We start from the raw sequence: 19,775 nt of genomic DNA on the forward strand, positions 1-19,775 counted from the left end.
TAATCTCTAAATTTTGTTGTGATTTATTATGTTTGAATGTGTGAGTTGTTATTATTATTATTCTGTAAGTTAAAAAACTTTCATTAAAAAAAGATTACGACACTAATAACATTTTACAAAATTATACCAGCCTCACTTTGACGAGATTTGTTGGCTGGTATGAAATAACCCAAAGTTCTAAAAAAACAAAAGAGATTGTGTTGCCCAAAAACTAAAACGATATAGCCTTGGAGTACCAGAGAGACAGTCTAAACAAGCCAAAATAGGAAACCATTCTAGGACTTTGAAAAGGTTATAAGAACACGATTTTCTGGTTTGGGGTACCAGAGAGACCGTCTAAACAAGCCAAAACAGGGAACCATTCTAGGACTTTGAAAAGGTTATAAGAACATGATTTTCTGGTCTGGTGCCAGGGGGCTAGAAGCTTGAATTCACATTAGAGGTGCTTTTCCATATGATTTAGGTGAGCATCCATTGTATCAATATTTTTAGTATTTGTTGCGGGTTCCGTTGGATGTCATTGAAAAAGGAAATTATATCATTTTTTTCCTAGTGTTTTTCTTTCAAAATCCACTCCTTAAGAGTCTTCAGTTCCCAATGAAGTTCCCAATGAAGAGTAACATCAGTCAGTACTAGTTTCTCCAACCCCTAGTATGCCCTAGGTCAAGGAGCTAGTGAGAAGCTTACTGATTTCTTTCAAAACCCACTCCATAAGAGTCTTCAGTTCCCAATGAAGAGTAACATCATGCAAGTACTAGTTTCTCCAACCCCTAGTATGCCCTAGGTCAAGGAGCTAGTGAGAAGCTTCACCAGTAAGGTCTAGAAGTCTGACAAATCCTTTCTATCCCAGTGAACCTACCTTTTGAGCTGATGAATTTCTTCCTGAATACCAGGCGAGGGCACTGTCTAGTAAGCAGCAGCCACTTCCTGGACCAGAGTCTCAGCACAAGACCTGCTAGTTTGCTCTGATCCCCCGACCTCGCAATGGATTTTTCCCCATTAGTGAGGCATAACGATCCAAGCTAACGACCAAACACAACAAATCCCACGCTGGTTGTAAAAACAATTCTCCAGCGGCCACAATGAGGACGTTCTTTTGGGTGTATACAATAGAAAATGGAAACTGGAAAGAACAAGTTTCTCTCCCCCTTCACTGAACCGGAAGACCACAACAAACCAAACTACAATGACATTGCAATAAAATGGAAACAAGGGATAATAGGAACACCAAAAAAAGATCATAAAAATACAATACCAAGGCAATAATACTGGGTGGCTCTCAACCTAAAAGGAGGAGCCAAGTTCAAACAGACCTTAATTCGTGAAAGCAAAATAGTCGGAATAAACCCAATTTACAACCAATAATTGCAAAAAATACAAGTGTTCAAAATTACCTTGTTCTTTTGATGCCAAGGGAGAACTGAAACATGGTTTGTCCATAAATGAGATCTTGGGGCTTGCACTTTGTATCTACTCCCTTTTGGAGTAGAGACTGCCCAGAGACTTTGGGCTAACTTCTAACCCTGAAAACTTAACCCTTCCTATTGCAACCCAATTTACAACCAATAATTGCAAAAAATACAAGTGTTCAAAATTAACTTGTTCTTTTGATGCCAAGGGAGAACTGAAACATGGTTTGTCCATAAATGAGATCTTGGGGCTTGCACTTTGTATCTACTCCCTTTTGGAGTAGAGACTGCCCAGAGACTTTGGGCTAACTTCTAACCCTGAAAACTTAACCCTTCCTATTGTCCTCAGCGTAGACCCCGGCAACGAGAACTTCAAAAGACTGAAATAAACCGCTAGTGCATGGAATGGATTGTTGATAGAGTTTTGCAAGGTTTATCTAGCATAAAATTTCTAAATCTTACCTCCTCTCCTTTGACCTCACATTATTTAAATAGCTTAAACCCAGGCTTGTGGGGAATCAAAAAAATCCTATCCGCATCCCATATAATCAACATACATAACACAAAGAGTTGTTGTGCACTAGGAAAATGTGAAGGAAGGTGCTAGAACCTATCCATCCATCTGACCTGGTATGAAATGCTTCACATGTATCTACATGGGTGAGGTAGGCCATGCCAACCCCTTTTCTTAATGATCTCGAGAGTTAATCGGGTGGCAAGCCACCCAACCCTTCCCCCTCTCCACCCCATATTCCAACCTTTCCCCCTCTCCACCCCGTACTCCTTTGTCATTTGATCTTCGAACCCCATCAAGGCATATAAATGCTAAATTTTTTTTATATCCCATATAAACTTAAATTATATAAATTTATATATTTATAAATAATTACAGTGGAAGTTTAATATTTCAATAAATCATAAAAAATCAATCTATAAAAGAAACATATGTATATAAAAAGGAAATTAAATTTTGTCGTTATTTTTTTTTTTTAATACACACATAATTTATGGATACCATATACACTTAAATTATATAAAAGTATATATTCATAAACTATTATAATAGAAGTGTAATATTTCAATGAAATATAAAAATTAAATATATAAAAGAAACATATATAAATTAAAAATATATTTTAATCTTTAAATTTTGTTAATTTCATTGTTATTTATTATTTTTAATATATGTGTGTGTTTTTTGTTTTTGTTTTTTCTCGAATTAAAAACTTTTTGGGCATTGGGTACCGCTAGGGGAAGAAAGTTAGCCTCCCTCTTAGCCTGGAGACAAGAGAGATGTTGATGGTAGTAGGCCAACACTTAGTATAGACTCACTTAATAGTGTAACAAAGTTAGTCTATTCGAGGGCGTCAACATGTCAAGTAACGAGACTTGAACCTAGGTGGGGAGGATAACAACTATTCCACCAACCACCGACTAAAATTTTGGGCATTGGGTACTGCCTAGGGAAGAAAGGCAGTCTCCATCGCACCCCAAATGCAAGAGAGGTTGTTGGTACTATTCTACCCAACCCCCAAGCTAAACTCAATTTATACCATACACACTTAAATTATATAAACTTTTGGGCCAAGAGGCCCTCTAAAACCCAGTATGCAAGAGATTTTGCCACGTAACTTTACATTTAAAAATAATAAAATAATACTTGCATTAAAAAAAATAAAGATAGTAATAGCAATTGAAAGTAAAAATTATTATTTAACTTTTAGTATAAGGCAGATATGTAATTTCGTCACTATTTATTCACTACATAATATGATGTTGACACAAAATAATATTATTGACATTACATTATGTGTAATTCATTTTATGTTCAATTTATATGTAATATTTAATTTAACTTTAGCCATAATTAAAATATTTCAATGTCCATGTCATTCAAGTTAGAAATTATGTTTTGCTAAAAAAATCATAAAAAATTATAAACTACATTTGCCAATGTTAAATTAATAATAGTTAATAGGCAAATTGAATCCTATAGGTTTGTTTCGGCAAAAACTAATAAATTGAGATGTGAACACAATAAATTAATTGCTTGATCAAAAGCAATGACTTGCATAAATTTTGGTGGGTAGTAACCATTAGTAAAACTACACATTAAATAATGGTGGGAGATAACTCTTGATAGGTATATTTATTTACATCTTATTCCTATCCATTTTTTATGCAAAGATTTGCTTAAATTATAGTGGAAAGTAAATGATGATAAATATGCTATTTACATGTGTATGAGTTATTTTTAAGGATTTTATTTTTGGATGGTTTTCTTGCGAAACTTAAGAATAAAAGGTCAGTGTAAATATATCAAAAACTCATGCATGAATATTCCAACCATATCCATTAATTGTGTATGTGTATGTGTGTATATGTAAATAGAGAAAGAATATTATTAATAATAATAAAATCTTATAGTTGAAATATTTTACTTTTGTGTTGCTCAAAACTAGCATAGCTCCATCTAAATCGAGATCTACCAACAACTCACATGGTGCAAACATTTCTCAAGTTTTGCACTCAAAAAGAGATTTGCATCGTGAGAGATTTGTTCCCTGGGCTAGTTAGTATATTTATAATTATGATTTGAAATTTTAGTCATTATGTATTTTAATTTTGAAATTTTGTTGTGATATATATATACTTTTGTTTTTCCTATGTGGTTTACACACCCTCGAAGAACAGTGGCCACTATGTCAACAAAATATTTGGACTAGGAAGATCCACCCAAAGTGATCACTTCATGTACACTCAACCATGGAGCTTGACCCCGAAAGTGTTGAGAAAATTAAACACTTGACTTCTCAATAACAAATGTGCTTTAAAATGAGAACTCTACCAAAGGTTTGTGTGTGTATTTATTTTATTTATACCGTACACAATTATATTAAATAATATTTTGATCTTTAAATTTGTTCTCATTTATTATTTTTGAGAATATATATATATATATATATATATATATATATATATATATATATATATATATATATAAACTTTTTTAATAGGTTGAATTTAATATTTTCAAAAATTTAACTCTCTAGTTTTTGTCCAACATTAAAGTTGTCAAACTCAAACACAAACGCCAACCGAGTAACTTAGCTTTGGAGTAATGGCTCAAGTGTGGACAAGTTGCTATAGGATAGTACTTCAAGTTCTTATGTTATGGGTACACAAGCTATAAGGTTGAAGAAAATTTGAGTTAATGGTGCAAAGCATTTGTAGATCCAAGCTATAGATTGAACATGCCAGAGAAGAGAAGATAAACCACCATCAATTGTGTAGCTATTTGGAGAAGATAATCCAACATATATTTCGTGGTTTTAATTGTTTAAAGGTAGAATTTTATGTGCACAAGTATGCATATTCATTTTTATCATAGATTGAAATACCTTCCATGTATATACCATGGATCTGGGGAGCTCAACACCATTAATAACTATTTTTGAAGATATTTTGAGCAAGCTATTATAACACGCATTACTGATTTCGAATTTGAAATTTAGTTGGGATTTAGCATAAATATTGGAACTATTTTAGAATTGTAACCACTTGAAAATATCCTATCGTCGAGTAGATCTATATTTCTATAGTTGTTGTACCACTTGGGAATATTCTCAAATGTATATTTAGATATTTGTTGCAACCATTTGAGAATATCTTATCCTCAAGTGGATCTATATTTATATATTTGTTATTTTAGTTTCAAGAAAGCTCATGTATAAAAGAGAGTGTCATCTCCATTCCAAGAGAAGGACTCTTAGAGCATAGTCCATATTATAGTTTATTTTCTTGAATAAAGTTGTAGAGCAAGGGTTTTTAATGTATAAGCATGCATGCATATGAATCTCATAAGTAGCCATAAACTATATTTGAGATAAAGGTTATCATATTGGAAGGAATGCCAATGCTCGCTCTTGTTAATTTCATTTTGCAACAATAATTTTCCTTCTCAAAAAGTGTGGTGTTTTTTCTTTCTACAATAGTATTTCAATTCCTATACTAGTTTTTATCAAAGTTTCCTAAGCATATGAGCTATGGCTTATGGAAGTAGGAAGAACCTAAATATCATGAGGTGATTTCTTGGTGATAACAAGGTTCCTATTAGCATGATTACTGTTAAAGTTCATAACCATTTCCAAGAGTGATTGAACTAGCTTTGGATTTATGAAGTGCGTTGATGCAGTTTCCATTTGGTAAAAGAATATTAGACAAACTAATGCAAGTAAATAATTTGTGCCCCACACATATAATGCATGACATCTCACGAATAAATTGGAAACCTTAGTTGATAAGGTTAAATGAACAGGTGTTCTTGGTCCAATAAAAAACATATAGAAACAACATCACCCACCAAGAGTTCTTATTTCTTTTCCATACATCCATAGTATCACCAATCATATTTATAAGATCTTAACTAAAAATATATATAAAAACTCTTAAGCCTATTTTTTGATCTGCTAAGGATAAATTTGACTATAGGTTAAGCCAAGGAGTTTAGAAAATTCCTTGCTCTTGCAACAAATCCTACATTGCCCAAATAGGTAGATCCATCAAATCTTGTTATAAAGAACATATTGATGGAACTTTCCATAGCCACATCTCTAAGTCCACCATTGCTAAACACTCCCATAATTCAAAACTTCTTATGTATTTTGACTAGGCAAAAATCCTAGCTTCAACACCTTTTTACTCATCCCATATCACTTGAGAAATACTTGAAATTGAAAAATGCCCCAGTAATTTAAATCAAGAAGATGAGTATAAACTCAATCAATTATGGAAACCCGTTATCCATCATCTAATTCAAAAAAACTCATTTCTTTGTCTTATTAATTCCCCCCATCCTTCCCCTTTTATTCATTTTCTTATTATTCAATCATCTATAATTTCTTCTTATTTGCTCCCAATTCCTCCCATCGAGGATATTACCCCTCTTTTTTTTCTTTTTCCTTTTTCATTTGATGGCATGTCCATGAATTATGGAATTGGCTTGTGGTCTAAGAAACTATTACTTAGGGGCATCTAAGCCTTCAAAATCACTTAAGGATCACACTTGGCTTGGTCCACACAAACCCTTAACATGGATGATTTTTTTATTTTTTATTTGTCTCCTCCAAACTATCATAAGTTTTGAATCTCGGCTTCCTTATAGAATGAAACCATCAAAATCCAATCACAATAGCGATATTTGATAATATATTCTCTCTCGTTAACCCTCTTTAGTTCTTCATTTTTGTTATTTCCATCCTAGCCCTCTTTCTTTCTTACTACTTAGTAAGTCCTTATTATTTCCCCCCTTTTTTCCATCTCCCCACCTGTGTTGTTTTCGTGTTAACACCCCTCCTCTTTTTAATCCTTCAAATGTTTTAATCTACTTTATTGTGTTTTATTTTATTACCATTTGATGGAAATCCTTCCTCCCTTTTTTACAAAACCCTAATATTCTAGAATTTTATCAATTTTATTTTTTAGCTTAAATAGTGGAAGCATAAATAGAATAAACACACACATATATATGGTTTATCTTTTAGAACAAATTTTGATCCAGATTTTTTAACTTCAAGGATGCATACATAATTGCATATAAAAGAGCATGTAACTAAGTAACTTAACACATGAAAAGGAAGTGGAAATCATAAAGAAACCATGGGATCAAAGGCACACAAACAATTTGATTACGACATTCACCCAATGTGGGCTATGTCTTCGGGCCCTACTCAAAGTGGGGAGACCTCATTTCATTAAATGGAAGCAAAGAAATAAATTACAATCAGCTTTACATAAATAACTCTTATACCTCCAATTTCTATCATGGACGAAAAATGCAGAGCTCAGATGCCTAAGCAGATATCACCATTGGATTCGTGGCACGAAATCATGTAAAAATGAATATAAAATTACCAAATTCTGACGCTGGCACTTTGGGACCCCAAAAGAATCTTCTCGCCATCAAAAGATACCCCTCTTCAGGGTTCTTCCACTCCTAGACCACTCCTGGTTTCACTGGTCAGACCCCTCTCCGCTTTTTGTTGGTTGAATGAGCATTTAATTGAGGTTTATATACCAAAAGTGCGGTGGACCTACCAACGTTGGATCATTGGCCCATTGGTGGCATGGGAAAATATTGTGGGGGCGGACTGGGTTCAAAACCTGCCGGCCCCAAACTTGGTGTGGAGCCATTTTTAAATACATGGTAAATAGTCTAGTGGTTTGGGATTTGACTGGTGACAGTTGTGATAACGGAAATGTTTTGTATTTGGTAGCGACGTTGATTTTAATACGAGACTGCCCGTTTGGCGGGTCAGCCCCATTGGGTCAGGTGGGTTCGAATCCCACTGACCTCCTCTTATATGGTATGTCGTTCCAATGGCTCTGATTATAGTGTGACTCAGTTGCCTAGGTTTGACCGCCAGCCAATCAACAAAGGAGTCAAAATTACTTCGCCAAATTTTAAGGGTCATTAGACAATTTAAAGAGGCGACAAATTCGCCATCCCCGACCACCGTTTTCCATGCGTCGTCTCTTCGCCAAACTATTGCCTTATTAGTCACTACCACTTGGCCTAGTTTGACTAGAACTTTGACCGACTATATCCTAAGCATACAAACCCGTATTTGAGTGTCGTTAGCACTGTTGGAATAAAGGTGGTGAACACTACAATTTGGTCCTAGTTTCACTTCCATTTGATGACTTTGATTTTTGAGCTATTTCAAGGCCACTTTTATTTCTGGAGCCACCTAGATCATTCCTATCCACTAATGAGCTTTTGGACCGCCAAAAGATTTATCGGTCAATTCGAAAGTGAGGAAATTTGTCCCTCACTTTCTCCTTTTCAATCTATCAGACCTTGCTTGGATCCATTCCTTTGAAACCAATTCGAAGGTACTGCACATCTCCCCATCATGAAGTCCTGGTATTTCTGTCAAGAATGATGTCCTCCGGTAGCTTGTCCAAGTATTCTGGTGCAAAATCGTCCACTGTAGGGATCTGTTCAACCTCTTTGATGTCCATGATCAAAGGAGGCTCATAAAGCTTCAAATTTTCAATGTTCACCATTGAGCACATCTACATGTATGTTAGAAAATCGAGGTGAAAAGCATTATCTCCAATCTTCTCTAATATGGTGAATGGGCCATATCGGATTGGTCTCAACTTCTTTCCTTCCCATTTCATTTTTTCTTTGTTGATGTGGAGCCACACCTTGTCCCCAACCTGGAATTGGTGATCGACTCAGTGCTTGTCATGTCGGGCTTTATATTGAGCTTGACTTTTCTCCGACTGCTACTGCACCACCGGTGAATCATCTGAATTCACTGAATGAACTTTCATGCTTTTTCCCTGTCATCTTGCCCATTAGAATATTTATCTCTCCCAAAAACCATGTCTAAGGGATACTTTGGCAAAAATCCAAAGCATGTCTCAAATAGTGAGCTCTAAGTGGATGAATGCATTGTCCGGTTGTAGGCATGTTGTACATAGGGAAGTTGCTTGTCCCACAACTTGGGATGTTTTCCACAATAGCCTTGGAGTAAGTGTATCAATGTGTGGTTAACAACCTAGGTTTGTCCGTTGGTCTGCAGATGAAATTTCATGCTCCTCTTCAACTTGGTGTCCATCATTCTCCACAAACTCGTCCAAAACTCTCAATGAAAGTGAGAGTCTCTATCAGACACAATGGATGTGGCAGCCCAAAGTGGACCCATACAAATTGGAAGAAGAGATGAGAAGTCTGCTTTGCAATGACCTGCTTTTTACAAGGCATTAATACACACATTTTGCTAAATCGATCCACAACGACATACAAATAGTCATGACCTTTCCTAGACAAAGGAAAACCGCCTACAAAATCCATTGACACACTTTCCCATGGACGACTCGGAACAAGGAGTGGTGTGTAAAGCCCCAATTTTCTATTAGTGGGCTTGCTAACTGAACATAACACACATCCCTTTACATATCGAGTCACAACATTTTTCATGTGAGGCCAATAACACAACCTCTGCAAATGACACAAAGTTTTCCCTACACCAAAATGACTCGACACAAGAGAGGTATGTGCCTCTCTGATTACATGTATTCTTTCATTGGTGGGGATACAAAGTTTGCCAAGGTGGTATAACAACTTTCCCTGCAAATGGTAATTATCCACCTGCGATCCATGAGTCAGCTTTGCATAAATCTCCTTAAAATCATCATCATCAACATACTATTCAGCATAAATTTCAAAAGATAAAGAAGCATTTTGCAAAACTATAGATGCAGAAATAGGAGGGCGAGAAATCATATCTGCCACTTTGTTGCTAGTGCCCTTCTTGTATTTTATTACCAAGTGAAATTGCTGGAGGAATCCCATCCATCTAAAATGACGTGCTTGTTTAAGCATGGTCTGCGGCTAGAGGTACTACAAGGGGTGGTGACATGCGTGAATGATGATCTCCTTGTCGATCAAGTAGTGCTTCCAGTTCTTCACGCTTTGAACCAAGGCATACAACTCCTTTTCGTACGTGGGATAGTTCACAACAACTTGGGAGAATGTCCCTGAATAGTAACATGCAAGTTTCCTCTGTTGCATCAATACTGCCCCCATGGTGTATCCACTGGCATCTGTCTCAATCTCAGAAGGCTGTTGGAAGTCAGGTAAGGCCAAAACTAGTGCAGTACTGATCTTCTCTTTCAGTGTATCAAAGGCTCTCTGCTGCTTTCCTCCCACTGAAAGGTTTGCTTCACACTCGTCAATGCATGTAAAGGGGATGCAATGATGATGAAGTTGGCAATGAATCTTCTCTAGTATTGTATTGCACCCAAAAATCTATGAACCTCTATAACATTGGTGGGTTTAGGCCACTTTACAATCACATCAATTTTAGAAGGATCTATTTTCAATTGTCCACCACCGACAATGTGACCCAAGTAAACCAAAGAGGTCTTACCAAATTCACACTTAGACATTTTGACATACAATTTTTCTTTTTGCAAAACATCAAGCACCTTTTTAACATGAATCACATGATCATCCCATGTCCTACTAAAAACAAGAATGTCATCAAGATACACAAGTACAAAATCATCAAGAAAAGGTATGAAAATATCATTCATCACCCTCATGAATGTGGTCGGAGCATTGAAGAGTCTGAATGGCATCACCAACCATTCAAAAAACCCCTGCTTTGTCTTGAATGCAGTCTTCCATACAACCTGTTTGGCAATCTCGACTTGATGATAGCCACTGTGTAAGTCTAGTTTTGTGAAATAGACAAAAATTTTCAATTGAACTAACAAATCATCAATGTGAGGGAGAGGGTACTAATTCTTCATCATTATTTTGTTGAGTTCCCTGTAGTCTATGCACATCCTCCATGTGCCATCCTTTTCTGCACCAACACGATAGGTGAACCACATGGAGAAGAACTTGGTCTTATGACCCCTTGGTTCAACAATTCATGTACCTGCTTCTTTATCTCCTCCATCTCAATGGCTGAAAACCTATACATACCAATGTTGGGTAAAGGAGCATCCTACTGCAAGTGAATCTCATGTTGGATCTCACGCTTTGGAGGCAACCCACTTGGTTCCTGAAAAATCCCATCATAGTTAGAAACAATTTTGATACAATTCCTTTTTATGAGTGGGATCACAACCTTGGAAATATTTAGATGTCTCAACATCTTTTGCTCTCACAACCATGAGCATGCACCCTTTCCTAGAATTGATCAATCTCTTCATTTGACCTGCACTTACAAGACTGGCACTAATTTTGGTGCGATGAGCTCTAACAATGTATTCCACCTCATCTTTCGTGAGATGATACTTGTTTTCATGGCGAAATAAAATTGCTTTCCTGTACAAATATGGACTCCCCAATACAATACCAACCCAAGGGTACAACATCAAGATCAACCTCATTTAGTAGTTTGGATGCAATCACAAATCTATCTCTACACTGCTTGGTTGCATGTAATTTGGATTTATCACACACCCAACCAAGAGGGTAGGGCTTCGGATGAGGTTTGGTCTCTAATCCTAACTTCTTAACCAAGGATTCTGAAATCAAATTTGCTTGTGAGCCTGGATCAAACAAGGTTTCCACTATAGGATGTTTCATAATGACTCTAACGTGAAACAATTAAATCCTCTTTCGTTCACTAACAAGAGACTCATTCGAAGAAATTGTACTTACATGCGATTTAGAATTTTCATTAGCATGAAGAGAAAGAGTACCTTGTGTTCCCATTGTTGTGATCAACATCTCGTCACCAGAATCAGATCCAAGGTCCTACTGTGTAGTTGCCACCGTCTTTTGCTTGTTCCTCCCACCAAATATCTTTGGTTTCAACTCCGAATGCAACGTCTTTTGCTTGTTCCTCCCACCAAATATCTTTGGTTTCAACTCCGAATGCAAATTCCAAAAATGTTCATCATCATGGCCTTCCTTCTTGTAATGTGTGCAAGATGGATTTTCTCCTTCCTCCTTCTTGGTTGTAGCTGCATTTTTGTCCTTTCCCTTGCCTTTTCCTTTGAACTTGCCATTATGAGGTTTAAAATATGATTTCTTTGGTTTCTCTTCTTTATCATTCTTGCCCCTGCTTTCAAGGTGAATGGCCTTCACACTGGTCGCATCAATAGTAGTAGGCTCAAATAATAACAAAGAATGCCTGATGTAACTATGTAAAGCACCAATATACTTTGTTACAGTTTCAGGTGAATCAAGTGAAATGCCCAAATTCAATGCTTGTTTTCTAAACTCTTCTGTGAAGCTTTGTACATTTTGACCCTTTCCTTGTCTTAAATATTGCCATTCCATTAAAGCCTTTTGTCGATAACCCAAAGGATAAAACTGATATTTTAATGCAAAAACAAAATTGGACCAAGAAGAAAGGAGATTACCCAAGTTTTTTCTGCATTTCTACAACTTTCTCTCCCACCAGACCAGAGCGGTTCCACTTAGCCGAAGAGATGCTAATTGGATCTTGGCCTCATCTTTCTCGATCTAATGAATTCAGAAATCAACCTCGATCTGTTTAATCCAATTGTTTAGTTTCTCTGCATTACATTCTCCATTATATGTTAGCAAATCAAATTTTGCATCTAGCTTAAAAAATGGCTTCTTAGATGTATTTCTATGATGCCTGTTAGAGTGATGAGAAGAAGAATTGTCACTAGAGGATGGAGAGGACGGTTCAGGAGGCTCTCCTTTTCCACCTTCATGATTTACCAATGCATGGTCATCTGACTCTTTCTTCTTAGGCTTGATTGTCTTATCATATTTTGCAAATAACTTGTCAACTTTCTCTGCCATGGTGAAGAAGATCTTATGATAATTTCATTCTTCCTCCATTCGAGCTTCCTCATCTTCCATGTTTCGTCTTCGTGGTGCACACCCCGCTTCGGGATCAAAGGATTTAAGTTTTCCTTCTCCTCTTTGGAGCTTGTTCCTGGTTAGAATTCACTCATGCAACCCGCATCAAGAATTGTCACTAGAGGATGGAGAGGGTGGTTCAGGAGGCTCTCCTTTTCCACCTTCATGATTTACCAATGCATGGTCATTTGGCTCTTTCTTCTTAGGCTTGATTGTCTTATCATATTCTGCAAATAACTTGTCAACTTTCTCTACCATGGTGAAGAAGATCTTGCGATAATTTCGTTCTTCCTCCATTCGAGCTTCCTCATCTTCCATGTTCCGTCTTCGTGGTGCACACCCCGCTTCGGGATCAAAGGATTTAAGTTTTCCTTCTCCTCTTTGGAGCTTGTTCCTAATTAGCATTCACTCATGCAACTCGCATCAAGAAGACCTTCTCTGATACCAAACTTGATCCAGATATTTTAACTTCAAGGATGCATACATATTACATATAAAAGAGCATGTTAACCAAGTAACTTAACACATGAAAAAGAAGCGGAAATCATAAAGCAACCATGGGGTCAAAGGCACACAAACAATTTGATTACGAAGCTCACCCAATGTGGGCTACATCTTTGGGCCCTGCTCAAAGTGGAGAGGCCTTCTTTCATTAAATGACAACAGTGAAATGAATTACAATCAATTTTACATAAATGACCATTATACCTCCAATCTCTGTCATGGACGAAAAATGCATACACAAACATCACCATTGGATTCATGGTGCAAAAGTATGTAAAAACGACTATAAATTTACCAAATTATGACACTGGCACTTCAAGACCCCAAATGAGTCTTCTTAGCATCAAAAGAGACCCCCCTTCAGGGTTCCACCACTCACAGACCACTCCTAGTTCCGTTGGTCAGACCCCGCTCCACTCTCTATTGGTCAAATGAGAATTTGATTGAGGTTTATATACCAAAAGTGTGACAGACCTACCAATGTTGGGCCTTTGACCCGTTGGTGGTGTGGGAAAACATTACGGGGCAGACTGAGTTCAAAACCCAACCCCCTAAACTTGGTGTGGAACCGTTTTTAAATACGCGGAAAATAGTCCAGTGGTTTGGGATTTGACTAGCGGTAGTTGTGATAATGATAACGTTTTGTATTTGGTAGCGGCGTTGATTTTAATACGAGACAGCCCGTTTGGCAGGTTGGCCCCACTGGGAAGGGCAGGTTCGCATCCCATCGATATCACCTTATATGGTACCACTATTCCAATGACTATGATTATAGTGTGACTTGGTTGGGCCCGATTGGCAGGGGTTTACTTCCGGCCAATGGACCTTTAATATTTTTTTCTTTTATTTTTTATTTTTTCATAATTTAAAAAAAAGGAGTCAAAAATAATTTGTCGATTTTTAAGGGTCATTAGACAAATTAAAGAGGCAACAAATTTTCCCTTTCCGATTGTCGTTTTCCATGCGTCACCCCTTCGCCAAATTGTTGCCTCGTTAGTGACTGCCACTTGGCCTAGTTTGACCAGAACTTTGACTAGTTATATCTTGAGCAGACAAATTCGGATTTTAGTGTCATTCACATTGTTGGATTTAAGGCGACAAACACTACGATCTGGTCCTAGTTTCACTTCCATCCGATGACTTTGATTTTTGAGCTATTTCAAGGCCACTTCTATTTCTGGAGCCACTCGTATCAACTTTTCATTCCTTAGACCAAGGCTTATAATGTAAGCTTGATAGATTGCTCAACCAACAATTTTATGATTAAGCATCAACTCTAATTAAATCTATACACCCTACAAAAGAGTTATACAACTTGCATCAAAAAGGAAAAATAATAGAAATAGAAACACACACTGCGTGACCTATTGTATAGTTGGTGTATGGACCTATTGTACGAATCTACTATATGAATGTTACTATATCATTTTATTGTACAACTATTGTACAATTTTTTTGTATGGGTTTGTTGTATAACTCTATGTTTCTCCTTATTGTACTTTTGCTTCTCTCATGCTTGCTAGATCTACCAAGTTGGGTTTACTTCTTTTGTCTTGTCTTATTTATGGTTTTCTAAAACACTAATATAATCTTGAGATGTATGAAGTAAATTAAATCTAATTCCCTAATGTATTAAATGCACTTTATTAGAATTTTTGAGCTATGTCAAACACAAAAACTTGATATATTTGAATTAATTACCCACTTTTCCCAAGTGGTGACTTTCAAAACATCTCGAACCACTTCCTACACATTCACATTGAAACCTTTCCAAAAATTCTTATTTGAGCTACATTTTTTCAACACTTCGTATGGGTCGATATGCACCTAACTAGAGATTGCAGAGAGGTCAAGGCATAATCCATTTCCAACTATCTTCCTTTGAGTTTAGTCATGGAGGCACAAGATTCAAATTCCTAGTCACTCATGCTAAACAATTGCATTCGCATTCCTAAGGAGAAATTGTCCCTTACCCTCTTATTCTCTAAATTCTTCTACTCAAATCCATTATTCCATCTTTCCCACTGAATTGTAAAGTACACCGCCTTGTCTTGCATCTTTGCCACATCTTTCTCACAATTACAAAGACCCACCCTTGAACCTTCAAGATCACAAAGGATGCATAGCTATTGAAACAATGACAATGCTCTATGAGTCTCCCATTACTTAATAGATGAACTAGTTGACACCCAAAACTTGTGTATCACACAAAAAGTTTTACTAGGAGGAATGTAAATGATGTTGTTGAGGTCAATCCCTAGGTTATTATCACTCTCATTGAGGTTTCCTTTAATCTTAAGAAGGGGAAGCAATAATTCATGAACAATACAATTAATCCCACATGTATGCTCCATGGTTGTCGAGGCCTAGTTATTTAATGCAAGAAATAAGGATATGCATAAGTGAAAAAGGGTTGCGAGGGGGATGGTATATGACATTTAAATGCCTTTGCCACCTCACCTTTAAGACTTGACAAGCCTATGGGGAGGAAGATCCCATTCCTAAACCTTGTAACTTCACAAGGCAACATGTGGATATGGTTTCTCTCTCTCCTCAACCCTTTACCTATAGGCTTCCTTCTCGCATTTGAATCCCACAATTTGCATCGTCGTTTTTTGGACCCTTATATTTTCAAGAGTAACTCGAGTCCTTGTAAGACAACTCATACTTTTCTTTTTATTTATTTTTTCCAAGGAAAAAGAGCACGTATTTAAAGTCGAAATAAAATACTTAAACAACATTCATAAGGCCTTTAGCCCAGAGAATGTATGATATATAATCAGTACATATCAGTGTATAAAATAAAAAATGAGATTGTTTCAGAAAAGTAAGACAACACATACTTCTATTTCATTACAATGGTTATTCCCCACACAAACTTCAACTCTTTATATCCATCATTTATTTTTGTAACTAGGCTAATTGTAGGATGGGGCTAGCTTGTCTATTAGATGAAAGAATGATCTACCCACAGTGGGATGCTATCACCAGGATTGTGCAAAGCTTAGTTGAGCTTGGTCATCCCTTGGCATTGTTTAATTCCACCAAAAGTAGCCTCCTCATGAGGTTTGAACTTGATACTTGGTGAAGACTAAACCCCACTCAAACCAACTGGCGCACACCTCATAAGCTAACCATCTCTATCTATTATTAAAACAATGTAATAATTATTTACCTCTAAATTATTTTTAAGTGTAAAATATTCATTTATAAATCAATTAAATTTAATAAAACTCATTTCAACCTATTTTAATTTCACATTTATTAAAAAATATTATTATTAAATTAATATATTACAAAAAGATTTTATCATTTTCTATGCTTGACAACTTTTTTTCTTTTTTTTTTTTTGTAAGCTTAGGTAGGTCCTTTTTTCTATTTATATAAAAACAAGCTGAGTACACATACTATCAATAGGTGGCCTCAACTTGCCCAGTGGGAAACCAAGTCTGTTGGCCACCTATGCATATTATACGCCATCCAAAATTGGTAAGTTTGAAGTCTTTCTACCCAGGCTATATAAACAGAACTATTAAAAAACCAGTTTTTATCTACAGTTCCCATAAACATGCATATTTAAAGAAAAACCAGCCACTAAAAAACAGTGACCTGAGATCATATGCTCAGTCTATTCCTTCGGCTCATCCTGGTCTGGCTCAACGACTGTTGGATCCTCTGCTGAGCCTTCGTTTGCTGGTGTCATTTCCACGATGCAGGGGATGTGTCTCTGTATGCGATCCAGGCGCATATCTTGTTTACAGAGCTGGAATTGTATGGTCTGCAGGTCCCATTTGTAATTAGGCATATCCCTGATTATCAGTGCCATCCCCACTGAAACTTGCTCCATTGCCTTACACACCAACCTCTTCATGAGCCAGTACAAATGGAGAGTTTGTTTGTATTGAGCCATCCGGCCTCTCATATTGCCAGGGTCAGGGATAAGGTCTCTCCATTCTTCCATCTCCTCCTCCGACTCCTCTTCCTTAACCCTGTCTTCCATCTCATCAATAATTTTCCTGATGCCGGCATCTGTGTCCTTCATGTAAGCTCTGGTCGCTTCCTTCACAGTCTCGTCCATGGGACGATGCCCCAACCTTTTGCCTCGGGTGTCACTATCTTGAGAGCGCGGACTAGCATTTGTCCTGCCCCTACGACCATAACCGCGACCTCTGGCTGTCCGTGCCATTTCGTCGCTTCCTTCTATCTGTTCACAGTTTGCACAGTACTGAGTCAGGATAAAATCATTTTCCCACCAAATTCCCATAAATTCTGGTGTTTTTTGACTACCTGCCCTATCTCATTTGTGCCTGCATTCCTCTATTCCCAAATACCCCGAAGGGCCCAGGTTAGTCCGCCCCTTCTCCCTACTCCCCCTTTCCTGCTTTTCACTCAGGTTTCTGGGAACTGTCTCTTCGTCAGTTCCTCGGTCTCCCCCTTTTGTTTCCGGCTGGCTATCCCTTTCTCGAGGCTTCCCTGGTATGGTGAACCCATGGGTCTGTCTATCAAAATTCTCTCCCATCCTCCCTTGCTGGCTGTCTCCACTCCCTTTCTCGTATGTGTTCCCCCCCGGGAGGTCTTCTCCCTCTTTCTAGGATTCTTACCCGGTTTCCCCTCCCCGGTTCGCTCCCTTCTTCGACTCGAGCTCGGGCTTCCCTCCCCTACCCAGGCTCCCTGCCTGGTTGAATTTTCTAGACTATTCACCCTCCCGGCCTCACGATCACTCTCCATTTTAACATTTATGACTTTGGTTCTAAACTCAGCAGGCCCCTTCCTGTCTATATCTACACCCCCTCTCTTTTTCTGCCTCGGAGCCGAGCTACCGGGCTCATCCTTCCCCCGATTCCCATTCTGTTTATGCAACAGAACCTCCTCACAAGGTTTTGCCTTCTCCCCTAGACCCCTGTTTCTAACCCCATCCGACATACTGCAATTTGCTATTTGAATTATAGAGCATAGATAGTAAACATACCCGGTATTTCGCTTCCTGTGTTCTGGCTGCTTGTCTGGCTTCCTCGTCGCACTTCTTCTTTTTTTCTCTCTAACTCTAACCATCCTTCCTTCCTTACTCCCTCTTTCATACCTCCTCCCATCACCCTGTTGTCCCATCCTACCTTCATCGTCGTCCTCCCCACCTCTCCTCGTCCTGACATTCCTCATGCCACTTCTCTCAATCGTTCGGTGATACCACTCCACATTCTACCTTTCCCTCATGCGAGTTGCGGTAAGCATTCCTCGCTCCGGCAAGTCTCTGACATCGCCATTATGGCTCCTTCCCCACTCCATCACCCCGATCGGGGGCCTGTTATAATCCTTGTGATTTCGATTATGCATGTTCTTCATCTTTGGTTAATATTTCATTTAGCAGGTCCATTCTGGTATCCCTTGGCTAGATGGGCCAGGTTCTTTCCATGTGTCCCAATTGTGGGTCACTTCCCCAATTGGCTAAGAAATCGGCCACTTTATTTCCTTCTCGTTTAACGTGTTTGATTATTATGTAATCAAAACGTTTAATGATTTCACCCAACTCTTGTATAAGGCTGGCTGTTCTCCAACTGTGGCAAATCCTATCCCATGCCATTCCATTATATAGTTTCCTCATTGTTTGTACCTAAGCCTGACAATTGTTCTCATCTCTTATCTTGCTGCCATAAGTTTTGCTTCATTATTGCTCATCATGCCTCCATAAGCCGCGTACAACAAACGAGTCCTGCCCTGGCTGTCTCTGAAGATGCCACCTATTCTTGCATTACCTGGATTGCCTTTTGAGGCTCCATCAAAGTTTAACTTGATGAAGCCCTCTGCTGGTCTACTATACTTCTGGGGCAATACCCCACTCATTCTCGTTGTTTTCCATGCATGCGCTCCCACCATCTCCTTGGTTAAGTTAAGCTTTTTTAGGATACTTGTTTCCTGCGGCAGGGTCTCCCAATCTTCTTGCTTCCATTCTTCTGCTAGTATGGTTTCTCTTATATGTTCGATTACTCCTCTCCATACCTTCTCCTGTGTAAATTCTTCATTCTTGAAGATCCTTCTGTTCCTTTCCTTCCATATCATCCATAGATTGAAACCTACAGCTAGCCCCATGCTCTATTTAGGACCGGGCTGATAAAATGGCCACATCCCATTGTTGAACCGTCTCTTTTATGCTCTGTGGATTCTTGTCCGTCCTTCCGAAGACCTCATAGATAGCTTCCCACTGTCGTTGTGCAAACTGGCATGAGTTCATTAGGTGTTCTATATTTTCATTTTCCTATTTGCATAGGTCACAGCGGGTTGGTTCCTGCATCCCTCTTCTTTGTAATTGATCCCATGTCAAAATTTTGCCTTTGCATGTTAGCCATAAGAAGTGGGCCACTTTCAGCCACCATTTGCTCTTCCAGATTTGCTTCCATAAGTGTTGGTTCCCTTCCTGTTCCTTTTCGGCCTTTAGATCGTATGCCTCCTTTACCGTGAAAGTACCTTTCATTGCATAGCCCCATCTCAAAATATCTGGT

The 19,775-nt window shown here is 38.0% G+C and overlaps 1 protein-coding gene across 1 annotated transcript; it reads right to left on the bottom strand.

Annotated features, from left to right (window-relative positions):
- Nucleotides 1–18,915: 18,915 nt before the first annotated feature.
- On the bottom strand, nucleotides 18,916–19,365 carry LOC149200109 (uncharacterized). The gene has a single exon (XM_089400850.1). It carries the CDS (start codon nucleotides 19,363–19,365, stop codon nucleotides 18,916–18,918), a length of 450 nt encoding a protein of 149 aa, XP_089256976.1.
- Nucleotides 19,366–19,775: the final 410 nt, after the last annotated feature.

This window comes from Pinus tabuliformis, chromosome 2_1 (genome assembly GCF_031772625.1).
Source record: "Pinus tabuliformis cultivar Carrire ecotype Pingquan chromosome 2_1, CPIR1, whole genome shotgun sequence".
In the NCBI taxonomy this organism is placed as follows: domain Eukaryota; kingdom Viridiplantae; phylum Streptophyta; class Pinopsida; order Pinales; family Pinaceae; genus Pinus; species Pinus tabuliformis.